The 17,282-nt window shown below is 43.3% G+C and overlaps 1 protein-coding gene across 1 annotated transcript in view; it reads left to right on the forward strand.

The window, feature by feature from the left end:
* The window catches only part of LOC144762717 (uncharacterized), a 924,777-nt gene that overhangs the window by 49,150 nt on the left and 858,345 nt on the right, over nucleotides 1-17,282 (forward strand). The window contains exon 4 of the mRNA XM_078647968.1: nucleotides 8,271-8,352. Within this exon, the coding sequence (XP_078504094.1) occupies nucleotides 8,271-8,352 (82 nt within the window). The remainder of the gene's footprint in view (nucleotides 1-8,270; nucleotides 8,353-17,282) is intronic.

Raw genomic sequence — 17,282 nt, forward strand, 5'->3', positions numbered from 1 at the left:
CCCCTCCATCCATCCATCCTTCTCCTTCTCCTCATCCATCATCCTTCCCCTCATCCATCATCCTTCCCCTCATCCATCTTTCCCCTCATCCATCTACCCTTCCACCCATACATCCAGCTATTTACATTTTCTCTCCATCCTTCCCCTCACTCATCAATCCATCCATCCTCTCTCATTATCCATTTATTCAATCTTTCATTCATCCATTCACCCTTTCACTAATTCATCCAGCCATTCACCCATCCCTTCACTTACTTACTCGCCCACCTTTCCATATTAATTTTGAGCTGAGCCCTTTTGAGAAGAGGCCCATCAAGAACTTCACCCTCACTGCAGGGGCCGTTCCAGGACTGGGACAGAAGCCACCCAGGGCGGAGACAGGATCCACCACAGGGGGGACAGAAGCCATCACAGACGGGCGGGGGGGGGGTTGAAAGGAGCCACCACAGGCGGGGGGCGGGGCAGGAGCCACCACAGGGGGGGACAGGAGCCATCACAGGCGGGGAGGGGGGGCAGGAGCCACCACATGGGGGGGACAGGAGCCATCACAGGCGGGAGTGGACTGGAGCCACAACATGGGGGGACAGGAGCCATCACAGGCGGGGGGTGGACTGGAGCTGCCACATGGGGGGACAGGAGCCATCACTGAGGGGAGGGCAGGAGCCATCACAGGAGAGGGAACAGGATCCACCAGGGTGGGCACAGGGGTGGGCATGCAGTATTCTAGTATCATCTTGGGCTCCTCGCCCCCTCCTGCACAATACAACGAGAAGACAGGCTCTCTGTCCAAAATGCCATCCCCCACTGTGATGTACAGTACTTACAGGAGATACTCTAAGAGAACTGACTGAACTGATTGTCCTCCATACTTTGTTAATCAGTGTGGGTGTGATTGTGCCATTTCTTTATTGGATTACAACATACACTGCATGTTTGAAGAACCGAGGTTTGCTTACAATTTAGTAACAGTAATTAAGCTCGGTGCAGAGAAGCACATGCTGCCTCGGTGTAATCAGGGGTGTAATCTGGCCGAGACTAGGATGTTTGGGGCCCTGGGTAGAAATGGAATGTGTGAGCCCCCCTCTAAATAGCAGAGACATGACGCATTTAGCGCTGTTTGCATGTGAATAGATGTCGCTGCTCCTGAACCTGCAGCCCCGCCTCTCAGTCTCCTTCGAGCACCTCTTAACAGATCATCAAGGTCTGGAGGTGTGAGGGGTGCCATCCCGCTGCACCTCTCCAATGCTGCGGGGTATCTGAGGAGCTTTGGTGCAGCATCGGAGTGAAGAAGGGAGGTGGGGGCAAGCTGTGCTGGCTTTAGGGTGGGGCGACCAGTGCCCTGTTAAAATTACGGACAAATGGCGTCCGTTAAAGAATCCTTCACGGACAACGGACAGACGCCCGAAATTACGGACTGTCCGTGAAATTTACGGACGGTTGGTCACCCTGGGCTAACTGTGGTATGTCATGTACGGAAGAAAGGAATAATTATTAAAAGAATGACGCAAGTGTTGTGTTACGATTCAGTCATAAACATAAGAAAGATTGACATGTAAGTGTGATGAGGAGGCATGTATATGTAGGATGAAGACCTCACCATCTAAAGTGCTGCCCAAAGGATCATAGTTGCACTGGTTAAATAGTCCATGTCGAGTAGAGGTAATGTTGGGTAAGAAAGCCCTCCGTCCAAACAGGGCTTGAATGCTCATGAATAATAGTGGAGATTCTGAGGAGCGAACAGTGCATACTTCGCTGCACTCTTAATGCCAAGAGAAAACAATGCTCAAGGTAACAGCATGCTGCCTATGCCTGCTCACTGAGTTATTTAAGAGAGCAAAGTTATCAGTACGGGTGTGCTGTGCCAGTCGGCGGTGGTATTCACTCTGCGGCCCGCACAATCTGTGCTTCTTGGTACTCACATTAGGAGGTGTGAAGAGTTTTTAATAGCAAAGAATGCATGTTCTAATTAATTAGTCTTGAAAAGAGAACTGTGCCCATAGGTTGAAAATGACAGTATGTAACGTTTACAACGTAACTTTTACAACGCACTACCATTACAACAAAACTTTTACAACGCAAAAACTATTACAACGCATACATTTACAACGCATGTTTTTACAACGCAGATACTTTTACAACGCATACCATTACAACGTAAGTATTGGTAAGTATATAATTATATTTAAAATGTTATATGTTTGGTTTTTGGGTAAAGGGGTATTTTTAGGGTTCTGGGTCAGTTTTGTGTTTTTTGGTAAAGGGGTATTTTTAGGGTTCAGGGTCAGTTTTGGGGTTTTTGAGTAAAGGGGTATTTTTAGGGTTCAGGGTCAGTTTTGGGTTTTTGGGTAAAGGGGTATTTTTAGGGTTCAGGGTCAGTTTTGGGTTTTTGGGTAAAGGGGTATTTTTAGGGTTCAGGGTCAGTTTTGGGTTTTTGGGTTAAGGGGAATTTTTAGTGTTCAGGGTCAGTTTTGGGTTTTTGGGTAAAGGGGTATTTTTAGGGTTCAGGGTCAGTTTTGGGTTTTTGGGTAAAGGGGTATTTTTAGGGTTCAGGGTCAGTTTTGGGTTTTTGGGTAAAAGGGTATTTTTAGGGTTCAGGATCAGTTTTGGGTTTTTGGGTAAAGGGGTATTTTTAGGGTTCAGGGTCAGTTTTGGGTTTTTGGGTAAAGGGGTATTTTTAGGGTTCAGGGTCAGTTTTGGGTTTTTGGGTAAAGGGGTATTTTTAGGGTTCGGGGTCAGTTTTGGGTTTTTAGGTAAAGGGGTATTTTTAGGGTTCAGGGTCAGTTTTGGGTTTTTGGGTAAAGGGGTATTTTTAGGGTTCAGGGTCAGTTTTGGGTTTTTGGGTAAAGGGGTATTTTTAGGGTTCGGGGTCAGTTTTGGGTTTTTGGGTAAAGGGGTATTTTTAGGGTTCGGGGTCAGTTTTGGGTTTTTAGGTAAAGGGGTATTTTTAGGGTTCAGGGTCAGTTTTGGGTTTTTGGGTAAAGGGGTATTTTTAGGGTTCAGGGTCAGTTTTGGGTTTTTGGGGTACAGGGGTACAGGGTAAAAAAAAAATTACAATAAATTAATTAAATTAAATTAAATTATATTAATTTTACTTATATTACATTAAAAAAATTATTATATACTTACCAATACTTACGTTATAATGGTATGCGTTGTAAAAGTATATGTGTTGTAAATAATTGCGTTGTAAATGTATGCGTTGTAATAGTTTTTGCGTTGTAAAAATTTCGTTGTAAAGGTAGGCGTTGTAAAAGTATGCGTTATAACGTCATACATCCGAAAATGACAAACGGGGCCACTCCGAAGCCTGGTGTCTAAAGAGAATAATCCTCCAATTATACACGTGGTGAATTAAATATGATAACGCATTTGTGGAAGGTCATACTCATTTGTAAACAACTAGATGTGGCTTAAAACGAAGCTTGTGCACAGATGGAGCCATGTGCAATTTCTGAACTGCAACTTTGAGCCATGTCAAGCCTCAGCATGAGAACATTGACGCCGGAGGAGATTCTGTCACTAAACTTTAAAGCAGCATCCAAAAATGGACTGTGGAGTAAGCGTGCTCCTCAGATTCTGTAAACCAGTGAAGGCAGTGCGGCTCAGGGGAGAAGAAACCTCATGTTACAGTGAAAAGGATAACGTTACAAATACAGCATGGCACATGTGAGCTGCTTACCTTAGGTTGGTGCCCATGTGAAGTCCGACTGAGAGATGTAGAGAAGTGCTTTACATATTAACAAAGGTTGGACCTAGTTGTATATTTTGTGACATACTGATATGAAAGGACCGTGGCTATAAGTTCAGAGGAAAAGGATCAACCGAAATCTACAGAGGTTGTATAAGAGTCTGTGCCTCAATGGTGCTGGAGGAGCACAAGAGTTGCTGAAGCTAGACTGTCCTGGTCTAGATGTCCATGGTATCTCATCGTTAAGAACGTTCACATGGCTCTCCAACTTAAAAATTGAGAGATATCTTGGACAGTGGCCAGTGGTGTTGTTTTGTCTAACACCGTCCAGCGTTAGCTGTATGGCCTTCTTCAATAAAAATGATTGGTCAATTTCGTGGACAATTATTTGCATCTTATGGCGCTCCTATGCACAGTAATGCGTGTTCTGATTTTGCGGTTAGTCATGCTTACATGCCGCAGTAGGCAAGCACAAGTAACAAGATAAATCAGTTTCTCTCTGTTACAATTTGTTTGTTGTCTGAGCTTCCAGGGTGCATCGTGCCAATATCTACATGTGTGGTACACTCGTCGAAAGGCACACACAACACAGGAGCCATACTGAAAGTATCCTTACACAGGCTGTAAAACCCACAAGGTTTCCTGTCTGGTATTGGGGGAAGGAAGGAGTCTGGTCTGTGTTTACCGGTTTGTCTCTCAGATTCTGACTTTGTTTGAAAGTAAACATGGGGTGCTTTGTATTGTCTGATCCCCCTTTTTCAGTATGTGCCATTTGCTTCATAAGGCCTCTTGATGGAGGAGGAGAGGCTGCTAAAAATGTTGACGTAGACTAGTCTCTTGAGTGGGGGATTGGGTGGTCTAGTTTCTAAGGGTCCAGCCCGATTGTTGTTTCTTGGCCTTTAGCCGCTGAATGTACCAATGGTGCAGGGTATTGCCTATGTAAAAGTTGGATGGCAGGTCTTGAGCATGTAATTTAAATTTCTCAACTTGGGAGCAGTTTTGTATCAATCGAAGAAACTGGCGGAATAGTGGATTGTCCCTGAGTGACTTTGGGAGACAGCTGTTGTAGGACGGGAGAGCATTCCTTGCCATGGGTTTTCTGTTGTGCTCAGTTGCAAGAATGCGGGCACAGGAACATATCAATAGATCTAGAAAAGAGAGCTCGTCTTCACTGTTTTCAGAAGTGATTTTAGGAGTTCATATATTCATGAAATTATCCTATTGATGCTGCATCTCTGTTCCAGTGACAAGGATGCCATCGACATAACATTTCCAAATTTTTATGTTGGAGCAGGATGGGTTCTCATCAAAGAGAACATGCTTGCTTTTCAAGTCATGCATATAGACATTTGGCAGACTTGGGGTGAAGGTACTGCTCATCGAAGTCCCTGCGGTTTGAAAGTATAGACACTGCTCAAAGTGAAATAAATTCTCTTTCATTACCAGAGTGGCACACTCCATAATGAAAGAGATAGGTGTGAAGACATCATGGAGACAGTCTGAGCAGGGACTCTACAGTATCAAGAGTCTGATCTTGAGGGATGCAGGTGTTTAGTGACTCAACATCAAAAGAGATTAAGAGCTCAGTGCTTGTGTCCAAGGCTAGACTGTCAAGGTGTTGGAGGACATCTTTGGTATCTTATAGGTACCTGGGCATGGCTCATCAAAGAGGTCTTAGGAAAAAGCCTATGAACTGAGAAAGGGGTTCTAGCAGTGACTGGATCCCTGAGATAATAGGTCTGCCCGGATGGGAGCTTATGTATTTTAGGTAGCATAAAAAAAAGTAGGGTGTAGCTGGGCCAGCTGCAATCAAGAATTCGGCTTCTTTGCCATGATCCATCCTGTGTCTTTAACGTCTTCCACCATCAGTTTGATGCTGGCCTGAAGGTGTTTGGTAGGATCGTATTTAAGGGGTCGAGAGGAGCCCCTAAGTTGTCTACGGTTTTCAGCAATGTAGAAGAAAGTGTCAAGAAGGACAATCGCTCTTTGTTGTGATAGCCGTATCTATACTCAATGTGGTAATGACTTTCTGTTCAGATTTAGAGAGCCTGTAAAAAGGTTGTCGCACATTGTGTTTGTTAGTCTCCAAATCTTTTGCTACTGCCTTCTCAAAGACCAGTACTTCAGGAGGAAGCATGTGAGATGGAGGGGTGAACAACGTTACCTGTCTATCTTTAAAAAGTAGTGCAGACCTATTTTGCAGAAGAACTTGGCCAGTTCCTTGTGAATTTGGAAATTGTCACCTTTGAGCTCAGGGACAATGTCCAACCCTTTCTTTAATAGGCTGGTTTCTTGTGGTGTCTGGATACAGCTGCTGAGAGTGAAGAATGTCTTGCTGCTTGTCCCTGGTTGTGGGTCTTCCTTCGTCATGCTCTTTATTTGTAAGTGTGACGGTGGGGGGCTCCAATATACATGACCGTTGTGTTGTGTTGTCTTTTTCTCCCCATTGATCTCAGTCTGCCTGGTCCTTAAAAAGTAGGGTTGTGATAATGGGGTTGAGATGGTTGAAAGTGTTGCATTGGGAAACCCCAGAGAGTTGGAGGCCACCATGTGTTAGGGGGCACGAAGAAGGGTTCAGCCTGCCCCCACGTCATTTCTTTGAGAGGAGGAGCAGTTGGACCCACTGAATCCTGGATCAGAGCTGCCTGACCACTCATCTGTGGCTGAAGAGAGATTGTGTGTGCCCTGCTTTTGCCCAGTTGAGCCTTTCTCTTTTTGATTTGTGGATGATGGAGTGTAATTATCACTTGTGTATAGATACACCATCTCTAATGAGAACTGAGACAGATCCTTCTTGATCTTTTTAATTTTAGATGTTAGTAAGGAGTCTTTGTAGTCTTTGGCTGTTTTAGTGGTGTCTTCCATCCATTTTTTATGCTAGGTCGCGGAAACAATTGTTTTTAGGTGTGTCTCTTGGACTTAATTTTGCACTAGGATTGCATCCCCAACCTGAATGTTAGTATTGGTGATCATCAGGAGGAGCCAGTCCCAGGCGCAGTGCCAAGCAATAACGGACCAGTCTTTTCTGAACACCTTATCATCAGGAAACAATCTTGGGGCATTAGTAACTATCAAGACCATTGGTGCACTGTTTCCCTTTACATATTCAGTCTTCATTGCCCAGTGAAGGGAAGAATAGTTTTGTGAATTCCTAAGATTGATCAATTTGGTTCAATCATCCGATTGGGCCAAAGTATGAGTAATGGGTGTATCTAGTAGACGTGGGCTGGTGAGCTTGGATTGAGCCATGGAATCATGTGACAGTCCTGTAAGTTCCGCCATCTCAGTAAGTCAGTGAAAGAGTGGGCATGTAGCAAAAGTGGAGTCTCAAGCCTACGCAATGTAAGATTAAACTAAGATAATGGCCCACAGCTGCAGCTGTACATGTACAAGTAAACACAAAAAGAGGGTCGGGTAGATTTGGAGACCCACAGGTGTTCACTCCAAACTAATATATCTTTTACACAAAGTTAACAGTGAACCATTACAATGTAATGCCGAAGTTCACACTAGAATATAATATAGCTAGTAAGGGAAAAGGCTTAACCATATTTGGTTCAATTTAAGGTCCGTTTAGGAGCTGTACTAAGATCCATAGTTTGAATTCATAAACATGCATGCCTTCTTGAACAAGCATTTGCAATGCTAACTGGCTTTCAGAAAATATGGTCTTCCCTTTTAGGTCGAGCATTCGAGACCTCTTGTATATACTTTAGTATATACTTATCCGTGTATGTACTTTGTGGGCTTGGGAGATCAGCCCTAGGATTTGTCTGCTCCCGCTTAGGAGCTTTGTTTTCTGTTCAACTGCCTCTATTTAACTGCCTTGATAGAAAACGACCAGCAGAGGTCAGTAAAATACCACAATTGCTTTTTGCTGAGGGACATTATTTTTTTAATTTACTGGCAACGGCCTCTATTTAACTTTCTTGATAAACAACGACCAGCAATGTCAGTAAAATACCAGAATCACTTTAGCATTCTCTACATTGCAGTCCATAGAAATTGTCTTCCATGAGCACCTGTAGACAATATTGTTTTCAAAACTTGTATTTTCAGTGATATGACCACCGAAGGCCCTGATTTTATATTAAAAACAGAGCTTTGGACTATACCATTTCCCGCTGAAAGGCAATATTTCTCTCCATGTGATCCCATACATGGCATGTCACGCAGTTTGGTGCTTACTTTCCCTCCATGTTACAGAGCAGTAGATGTTTTAGCACACAGACTAATGTGCTACATAGCTAAATACATATAAGGCTTCGAAGGCAAGACCGATTGCATTGCAAATGCTTGTTATAAGTGCATAGTGTCTATAGTGATTTTGAATTTCTATGTTAATGCATGAAGCGCGGAAAGCACAAATCAGCTGTGCAGTTTGCAGTTCATGAAACACAGAAGGTTATAGGAGAAATGTTCACTCCTATCCACAATTTAGTCCCTTCTTTTGCTAAATGCCGTATGCATATTGAAATATTATTTCTCTATTTATAACCCCTGAAGAAAATATTTTGACTTAGAATATTAAAATTACATGATGATCTAATCTGTAACGTGGACTTTTATTTCTTTTTGAAAGGTGGACTGTGAATATCGCCCTCAGAACACTTGAAGCTCTTCTGCGTGTATCAACCTCATTTTCATCAGATGACCTCGTTAAGGTAGGTAATATCAGGAACGTCTTGAACAAGTTGCTTGTTTTTTCTCACTCTTGCAGGTTTCTGCTTTCTGCCTTCACTACGATGTTCTGTTTTTCTATTCCTCTGTCTTTCCGCTTTGTTTGTTTTTCCTGCTGATGCAGAAAGTTCTGGTCCCCGAAAGTGAGGACCGGTGGCACCCACCGGCAACCACAGGCTCAAATTAGGCACTGCATGTTTCACTACTTCACAAACCAAAGGAAATGTTGAAAGGGGTTATACTGAGCACTAAATCACAACTCCTTCGAACGCAAACAATTGACGCCTTGCTGGACTTTGCAGTGATCTAACAATTGAGCAAGCATCTGGCAGAGAAGAACCACACTGCCCTATTTCGTTCCTTTACTTTTATTATTAACTTTTGACCCTGATCCTCTTCTCTCTGAACACTTAATTTAAGATCTCGAGTTTGACTTTGGGTTTCAAGTATTTAATATGATCGGAGCAGTAACACTTAAACAACATTTATACCAATTATAAATCATCACAGTATTATCAATATGCTATATACATTACTAACGATGTATTAACTACGTACTACAAACTGAATCTTTGAGTGGTGTTTGGCTCATAGATTTTGTTATCCCCTATCTCCATAGTTTAATTTTATCAGCATATAACAGATGAAAAGAAAGAGGAGGTCCCAATGACATTTGAACATTTGTTATGCCTATTGTCTGGGAAATGGCTAACCATAAATGTAACACATTTATTTGCACTTCCACTTGCCTCAGGACATAAATACCTGACCTCTCACTTTCCTGTTTGACTCATTTTCTGGGGCAGTTTTGGGACCGAAAAGCCCTTTGGGTGGTGATGGACGTGTACCCCTCCCTTGAATGATGATAGGCGGACTCAGGTCATGTGTGTGTGCCATGACATAGGCCTGTCTCGCGGACTGTGTGTATTTTTTTTTAACGGGAAGCATGCCCAAGGCACTACCCACATAGTGGTGAAAGGCCACTGCCTTTACCAGGAGTTAAGCAGCATGAGAGCGTTGTTTGCAGAATACCATGTAGTGGTCAGTAGCTGTGAACAAGCCTTCTAATCTGTGTAACTGGAGTGAGGCCCACAGGCTCACTCATTTAAAGGTTTGCTGCTTGCCTACATCGGTTTAATGTGCAGTCCTGCACAGTGGATGTGTGTTATACATGTGCGGGGGTATTTGTGTGTCTTTAATGGCAACATTCAAGGATGGTGCAGTGAGAGTGTGTTATATGCATGTGCTGGATACATGTGTGCCTGTGAATGGTACAATTCATATAAGATGCGGAGTTAAATTTTGGTAGACTCAGGGCTCACTGGAGGAACATGAGGAGTGCCTAAATACAGAAACACCACGATCACAAGACTTCCTTTACTAAATATCCAATCAATTGATCTAAAAAATTACAAAGATTGAAAAATACCTGAAGGAAGAAACAGACAACATGACAACGATATGTGTTATAACCTCAACAGAAAGAGACAATAACCATATTTCCTTATTACAGCCAGACCATCAGGATCCCCATCAAACCCAGCAGCACCAGAGAATCTTTAAAGATATCCTTTGCTCAACCTGTGCAGGAAAGGTAGCCAGATACCTACTCAACAAGACCCCGGAACAAGGTTAATTCCAGACTGAGCTCAAAACCTCTCAGGTCTTTCCTCAAATATGAAAACATTGCCCCATATGATCCAACAAATTACAGGCTGATATCAAATGGACCATTCTTAGGCAAAATGTTTGCGAGAGCAGTGTTTACTCAACTCTCTAATTTGACCAAACATTATGACTTAATGTAAGATCAACAGTTCAGTTTTAAACAAGGCATATGCACAGAGTCAGCTATTATATCCATCTGGGATGATCTAAAACTCACATTGTACAAAAAGGAGTAGCTTCATTATTACTTCTGGATTTGTCTGCTGCATGTGATACTGTCCACCATAACATCCTACTGCAAAGACTTCACAATAACGGAATCTGGGCAAATGTTTAGAAATGGATTGCATCTCATCTCACAGACAGGCAAAGTGTAGTCTATCTACCTTTGTTCACATCACCTCCTCACAAACAACACTGTGGCTTTTGTCTGGGGGCCATCATATACCCTCTATTATTCAACATCAACCTAACCCCCTTACCAAATCTGTTTTAATGTTACAACCTCACGTTATAACAATGCAGATGACACCCAAATCATTTTAAAAATAGAAAGCCCTGAAGACCTCCTCAATTCAAAACTTGATGACTGTCTTTGAGTCACAAAGATGATGAAGAGCCATCTATAGTTCGGGACGAGTTCAGCACATTTTTCAGTGGGGCCCAAATTCTTGGCAGGGTGGACGGCGTTAACCCTGCGAAAATAGTGGGTGGATGTACCCCCGACTCGTGCCCTACCTATGACCCACTGTGGTACAGAAGGAACCAACTTCTTCATCTTCATCGGAACCAGCACATATTCGCCAGGGCTTGTATCAGAAAGGCACATCATCCACTTTGCATAAATCGCAAATGGTGCATACTTGTCACTGCACAGAGCAGACCAAGCACATCACGTTCAGAAGCTGCGCATCGCCCTTGGAGGCGACACATCCTCTTCTACCAGAGCAGAACAGGTCCTTCACATTCGGGACCAGTGAACCACCCTCAAACGTAACACATCGACGGCTTTGCGGTATTTGAACCAATGCATCGCCTCAGCTGCACTCCATATCTTCCTCAACATCGATCCAAACCAGTATCATGGTACTTTTGTTTAGCGGGCCTAAGTGGGTCCCTGTATCTGGCCTGTGCTCCATCGCAGTTGGCTTACATTTTTGACTTTTCCCTGGTTCAGCGTGACCAGATATCCCAAATAGGCGCTTATTGCTTCTAAGCGATACTTTACAGTTTAATCTTTAAAAAATCATATTATGAGTTCTACTGATGGATTTTTGTCTTTTTGCTCTTGTTTTAATTATAAAATGAGTCTTTATTTTTCTAATCTATGTGGAGTCGTTTTGTGGTATTTTCACTTTTCACTGGTTTACTGTTTGAAGTGTTGCCTCTTAAGTTAAACCTGACTTCTCTGTGCCAAGCTACCCGAATGTGAGCAAAGGATAATTTAGGGTATGTTGTTACTTATCCTGACCTGGATTGTGGTTCCTGCTTGGACAGGGTGCATGCCTCATCCAACCAGAAACCCAATTTCTAACACAGACCATGTTTACGCTAATTGTGCACCAAGTGATCCTAAGGTAGTGTTCCCTCATTTTCTTGGTGGTGTGACCCATTGAAATGAGGGAATTTGTTGTCTATGCACCTATGATATATTACAAATGCCAGAATATAGAAGTGGCGGACAGTAAGTAAGTCTCCCCTGGGTACCCCTGGTGCAGTCTGTTACACCTAGATTGACATGTGGTACCCCAGGCACTACTCTAACTACCCCTGGCACCGGGTCATAATAGCAGCAGCTGTCAAAAAAACGAATCTGCATATAAATATGAATTTACCATTAGAAGATGTATCATTGCAATTCCATAGGTACTAAACATGACAGCTCTACCCCCTTCCAATTCGGAATTACACTGAATAGATGTAACAAGGAATCTCTAATGTTAACCTATGGGAGGGGTATGCCTCACAGTAGTGAAAAGAAAATTTGTGAGCTGTTCACTACAAGGATACGTAAAGGTTTGAAGTATCTGTCCTGCCTTTTACTTACACAGCAGCCTGCCCTATATAAAAGGGGAGTGTAAGGCTTGGCAAGGGGTTTTAAATGTCAAGTCAACATGGAAGTACAACTGTACACACAGGCTCTACAGTGGCAGGCATGAGACAAGCTATGAAGGGCTACTTAAGTGAGTGTCAGAATCACTGCTGTAGGCCCACTAGTAGCATTTAATTTACAGGGCCTGGGCACATGTACTGCCCTTTACTAGTTGTCTGCTTTCCATCATCAAAAACGTGCAGGCGGGGACAGGGCTTTCTTATTTTAAACTCCTGCTGGGCCCATAACAAAGGCCGAATTTGAGGGGTCATCGAATATCTTGGCTGGGAGCAGTCAGGAGCCTCACACCTAATGCAACCGAAACGGAGGGGAAACAAAGGCTCACACCTTGTTAGGACTTGACACATACTTAAGAGAGGCAGCTTTTCACTTTTTTCAGTCCCTGTGTAGGACATATGCATGCACTGTAAGAATGTCAGATGTGTTGGTCTTTCCCAGTATTTACACAAAACAAATTGCATTTAAATAGAGCTTACTTCCCCTGAGGAGTCATTGAAATATTTAAGTACCAGTATTTTTTCTTGTAAAAGTAAAGTAAAGTCCACATTTGTAAAGCGCACAATCACCCGTAAGGGTCTCTAGGCGCTGGGGGCCGTCGGGAAGATTAAGCGAGCTATTGCCCAGAGTCACATGGTGCTGGGCTAACCTGCCGCCGGAGCAGGGGATCGAACCGTGATCCCCAGATTCCAGAGTCAGTCGCCCTGGCCGCGGCGCCACACCTCTCCCTCCTATAACCCTACTCATCCCAATGCTGGGTGTCAGAGCGTGTTACATCAACACGTGCATATTGCATGTACAATAAATTATATACGTTTGTAAATGATTGTACAGGAATGTGACATATCATTGTAAATATGTTGCATTCCAATGCTGCAGACGTGCCACGCTGTGGCACTTCCTTGTAGATCTGCCCCAGTTATCGTGGCTGAAAGTGCACATGGATTTGGCGTAGGCTCGTCCAGAATGTGAAGGACTCGTCTCTAAAGCAATTGCTGAGGTGGGGTCACCAAAAGTGATTGAGGTGTAGCTGAGCCTTTGAGCAACTTATCAGTATCACCTTGAAACCTCCAACAAATTTGTTTTAAGCACACTCATACTTCATCAGCACAGTATATAGAAGGCTTTAAATTGCCTATTATTTCAAATAAATCATAAAACAATTATTTAGATTAACAATCTCATTAATTGCTCCAATGTTTTTATATACTAGTTTCACTACTTCTCCTAATTCAAAACGTAAAATATATGCTGCTCGAAAAAAAAAACATTATTACATGAAAACCAAAATAACTATGGTCTCATTCCATATTATCATGCCCTACCATTTTTATTCTTTCTGGAATCTCCAATGGAGCTATTCAAAGTACATCAGTGCCACCTATTGGAAATTTTTATTAATCATTCTCACATGTTAAAATAAAACTATCATATTCAATTATCAGTGATAAATTTATATTTGTTCAGTATTATTGTAAATCCAATTAAACGATTTCTAAGTTACTTATGCGGGATAATTCGCACTGGATATATGGTACTGAACCAATATATTTGGAAGAAATTAATAACATGCTTAATGATATTCAGTATACTGCGCTCAGAAGAATGAATGACAGAGCTCACCTTGCCTTGATTTGAAATTGTGACCTACATATTACATCAAATGCCATTGTCGAGCGTAATTTTACTGAGCCATTTTGCCAGCTAACAAAGTACAAACTAGCACAAAACTAGTATTGGTTTGTGAGAAGTTGGCCTGGCATATGCTGTCCACTATTCTAGTGGGCACCTTGCACCAGTCCAAATGACCCTTATTGATGGTAGGTTTAAAGACAACCTTTATAGAAAGCTATCCTAGTGGTAGCTGTGGAGAGCAGCCTTCAGGTTAAGTCTTGGAGGAATGTAAAGCAGCTTGTTTTACCAGTCTATAATCTCGTGAATGACCAAATGAAAGGAGAACCACACCAGGTATATATATAAAATATATGTATTTATTCTAAACACATCCCACTAGTCTCTTAATGAGGCAGGAGGCAAAATACGGTACACTTAATATCACACAGTAAATTAGCACAATATACGTTGAGCCCTAGGGGCGTACCAAACCATATATTAAGAAAGTGGTATAAGAACCACGACTTGCATAGACTCAAGGCCTAGAGCCTGTAGAACCCCTGGGGCCACCAGGAACCACCTAAACAAGTGACACAGGGACCCACAGGGGACGCGTGCAGTGTGTGAACACTGCCGCGAATCACCATTAACTTCTAGGAGGAAAGTAGCGGTTGGAATTTTAAAGATAAAGGTCACTTAGGAGAGGACTTTGAGAAAACCCCTTTAGACTTAAGGGGTTCTAGAGCCAACACCCACTGGAGCATTGGAGTACTGGAGTTACCTCTCCCAGGGAAGCCGGGTGCATAGGTGTCTTTTGGTGTCAGGAATCGTTGTCGTTTCCAATGGCGATCTGCTGCAAAGTGCTGTCATAGAGGAAAGGGTCCTGTGTGATCCAAGCCTGGATCAGAGATGAGAAGAATCTGAAAGCAGAGGGGACAGAGTCTTGGTCAGTGGCCAGTGACCAGAGGCGCGATAGTCGAACGCCCACCGATGTCGGGTGATTTCAGGTGAAGTAGGTGAAGCTTGACTCCTCAGCCACGAGGACCAGGAGGCGTCGACGACAACCAAGTTCTGGATTCGAGCTGTCCCATAAAGGATGTCAAGTGCTGCGGTATCGGTTTCTGGACTGGACCCAACAAGCTTTGGCAACAGCAACCCACGCAGGAATCAAAGAAATCCTACGGTATGGACCAGCACGGTCCGAGGGACTCACCACTTGGTAGGGAGTCAGGGCACGTCTGGAGCAACCAGGGAAGTGCAGGGAAAATCGGAGTTGCCTTTGTGGGGATCCACCAGTTGATGGAGCAGGGATCGCAAAGGAGCCTCAAGCTGAAATGCAAAAAGCGAGCTCACGGAACACTTGTGGAGCGTAGGCCCACAATCTTCGGTGCAGATGGTGCTCGGGGCTTGGGCTACAAGTAACCAAAAGCACAATTTCAGGAAAGGTCGGGAGGTTAATGCACTAGCAAATGTGCACGGTGGCCAGGGGTTCCGGTCCCACATCACTCGTGAGGGCTGCGGGTCTCAGTTTTGCTCGGGACTCGGGTCGGCCTATGAGAAGTCTGGAAATCCTCTTCCTGGGCTGCAAATACTTCAGAGTCCGACAGGAGCTTCAGAGATGCAGACCGGTAAATGCTTTCTTGATGCCTGCTTGAGCAGGGGACATATAACAGGGAAATATACCAGGACCTGTATTGTTTTGGCGTCTTTGGATTAGCGCTAGACCAAACTATTTCCATTCATTTGATCTGGTACTTTATTTATACCTTTTCTTTCAACGTTTAAAAAATATTTTTGTTATGTATTCGAAACAGAAAGAGACTATAAAGTCTATATACAGAAAATATGTGTGTACATATGATTAACAACACTTTAAACAACAAAATTGTGTATTGAATCCACAATGTGAATAAACATTAATGTGAAAAATTATTAGAGAAAAAAAATCATAAACAAAACATCCTGATGTCTTAGAAGTCTTATGTTACCTTTAGCCTCTAAATCAAAATCCTATTTCATATATAGACATTATTTTATAAGCATTCTACAAATGTTGTATGTATCAACATTTCAATTAAGGAAGAATGAGAAAACACGGGGAAAACGTTGGTGTCAAATACATGGAGCTGTTCCTATATACAAAAAATTAATTCATAATTCCTCCATGTTCATATCACAAATCATAGTGAAGCCAACGCGTTTCGAGTCTCTGATATTAAATATGCGGACTCTCATCAGGGCTCTTGATTGTTGGCAGCACTGTGGGTTTCTGGACAATAGTGTGTTTTTTGCCCGTTCAGTTTTCTTCCAGTCGAGATTGTTTAGCTGAGAACTTCACTGCCTTTTAGTCATTTTGTGTGCCGGCTCTGAAAATCGTAATAACTACTTAGCGTGGTGGATCCTTCGTGCTAGTTGGGCTCACGGAGGCTTTTTAATGAGCAGGAATCCGTGTTCTGTGGTACTGAAATTCTGGACCCGTGTCATAAACATTGCCGTATCATGACGATTTTGGTATCAGCAGACCGAGAATGACGAGTATACTATATACAAGCATTTTCGTCGTATTCGAGTGGCGAGACTGCCCTGAAATCAGGGATTCCGTCCTGAACCCTCGGGTTCCATTTTGTGCTTGGCAGCCATCTTGTGGTTGCCCTCACATAGGCCGATGATTAAGGCCGAATGAATCTTTTGGGACACGTACACCTTTAGCTGACTTCTGTGTGACCTGGGCAAGTTGACTCCACTGCCCGAAGCCAAACCTGTTCGGCCAGTTCCTTTTCCAGTGGCCGATCGAGATTAGGATCAAGGCACAGCATACCATAAACCTTTCATTGCACACAACTTTGTCTAATCTTACTCACACCTGTCCCTGTTCCTTTCTTTATGGCCTGCTTTACGATGAGGAGGTGCCCGATTTTATTAGGGGTCCGTCCGATATCTGATGAAAACTGTTGGGCCTTGCCGGGTAATTGATTATGGGCTGGACAAACTGAAAATGGGCTTGTCATCATGAATCTGCTTTTCTTTGTCGTAGAAATATGTGAATGGTCAACTGTAAAATAAGGAATGTTTGCCTAAAGCATCATATTTTGTATATAAAGGGATGGCTGGCTTTGTAAGTTGAGCAGTCTCCTGAGAATATACACCGTGTTGTACTTCTAGGATACCTGTTACTGGCTGCAGCCAATAAATTTGATCTTTGAAGTCACCAAGAAGTCTCTGCGTTTCTGTAGTCTGAGACAGGAGAACTCGAAGTCTTTGGGTGTGTTCCCTGGCACCGCTGGGTTCTTAAAAACCCAGTACTTCAGTTGGCGCCCAACGTGGGGCGATTTCAGTGGTACCGGTCCAAGCCAGAGGTTCGTGAGGAGCTTCGTGTGAAATTCTGGAGGAAGGCCAACCACTTCATCGACCCCTGTATGTCGTCGTAGTCCGAAAGTCTTTGCTGCGAGGTTCCCCGCTTCCCAGCGGCTACGAAGGACTGCTGCCCTGACTATCGCCCTGTCTTGGACCCTTTGATGATTT

The sequence above is a fragment of the Lissotriton helveticus genome, chromosome 1_1, assembly GCF_964261635.1.
Source record: "Lissotriton helveticus chromosome 1_1, aLisHel1.1, whole genome shotgun sequence".
Classification (NCBI taxonomy): domain Eukaryota; kingdom Metazoa; phylum Chordata; class Amphibia; order Caudata; family Salamandridae; genus Lissotriton; species Lissotriton helveticus.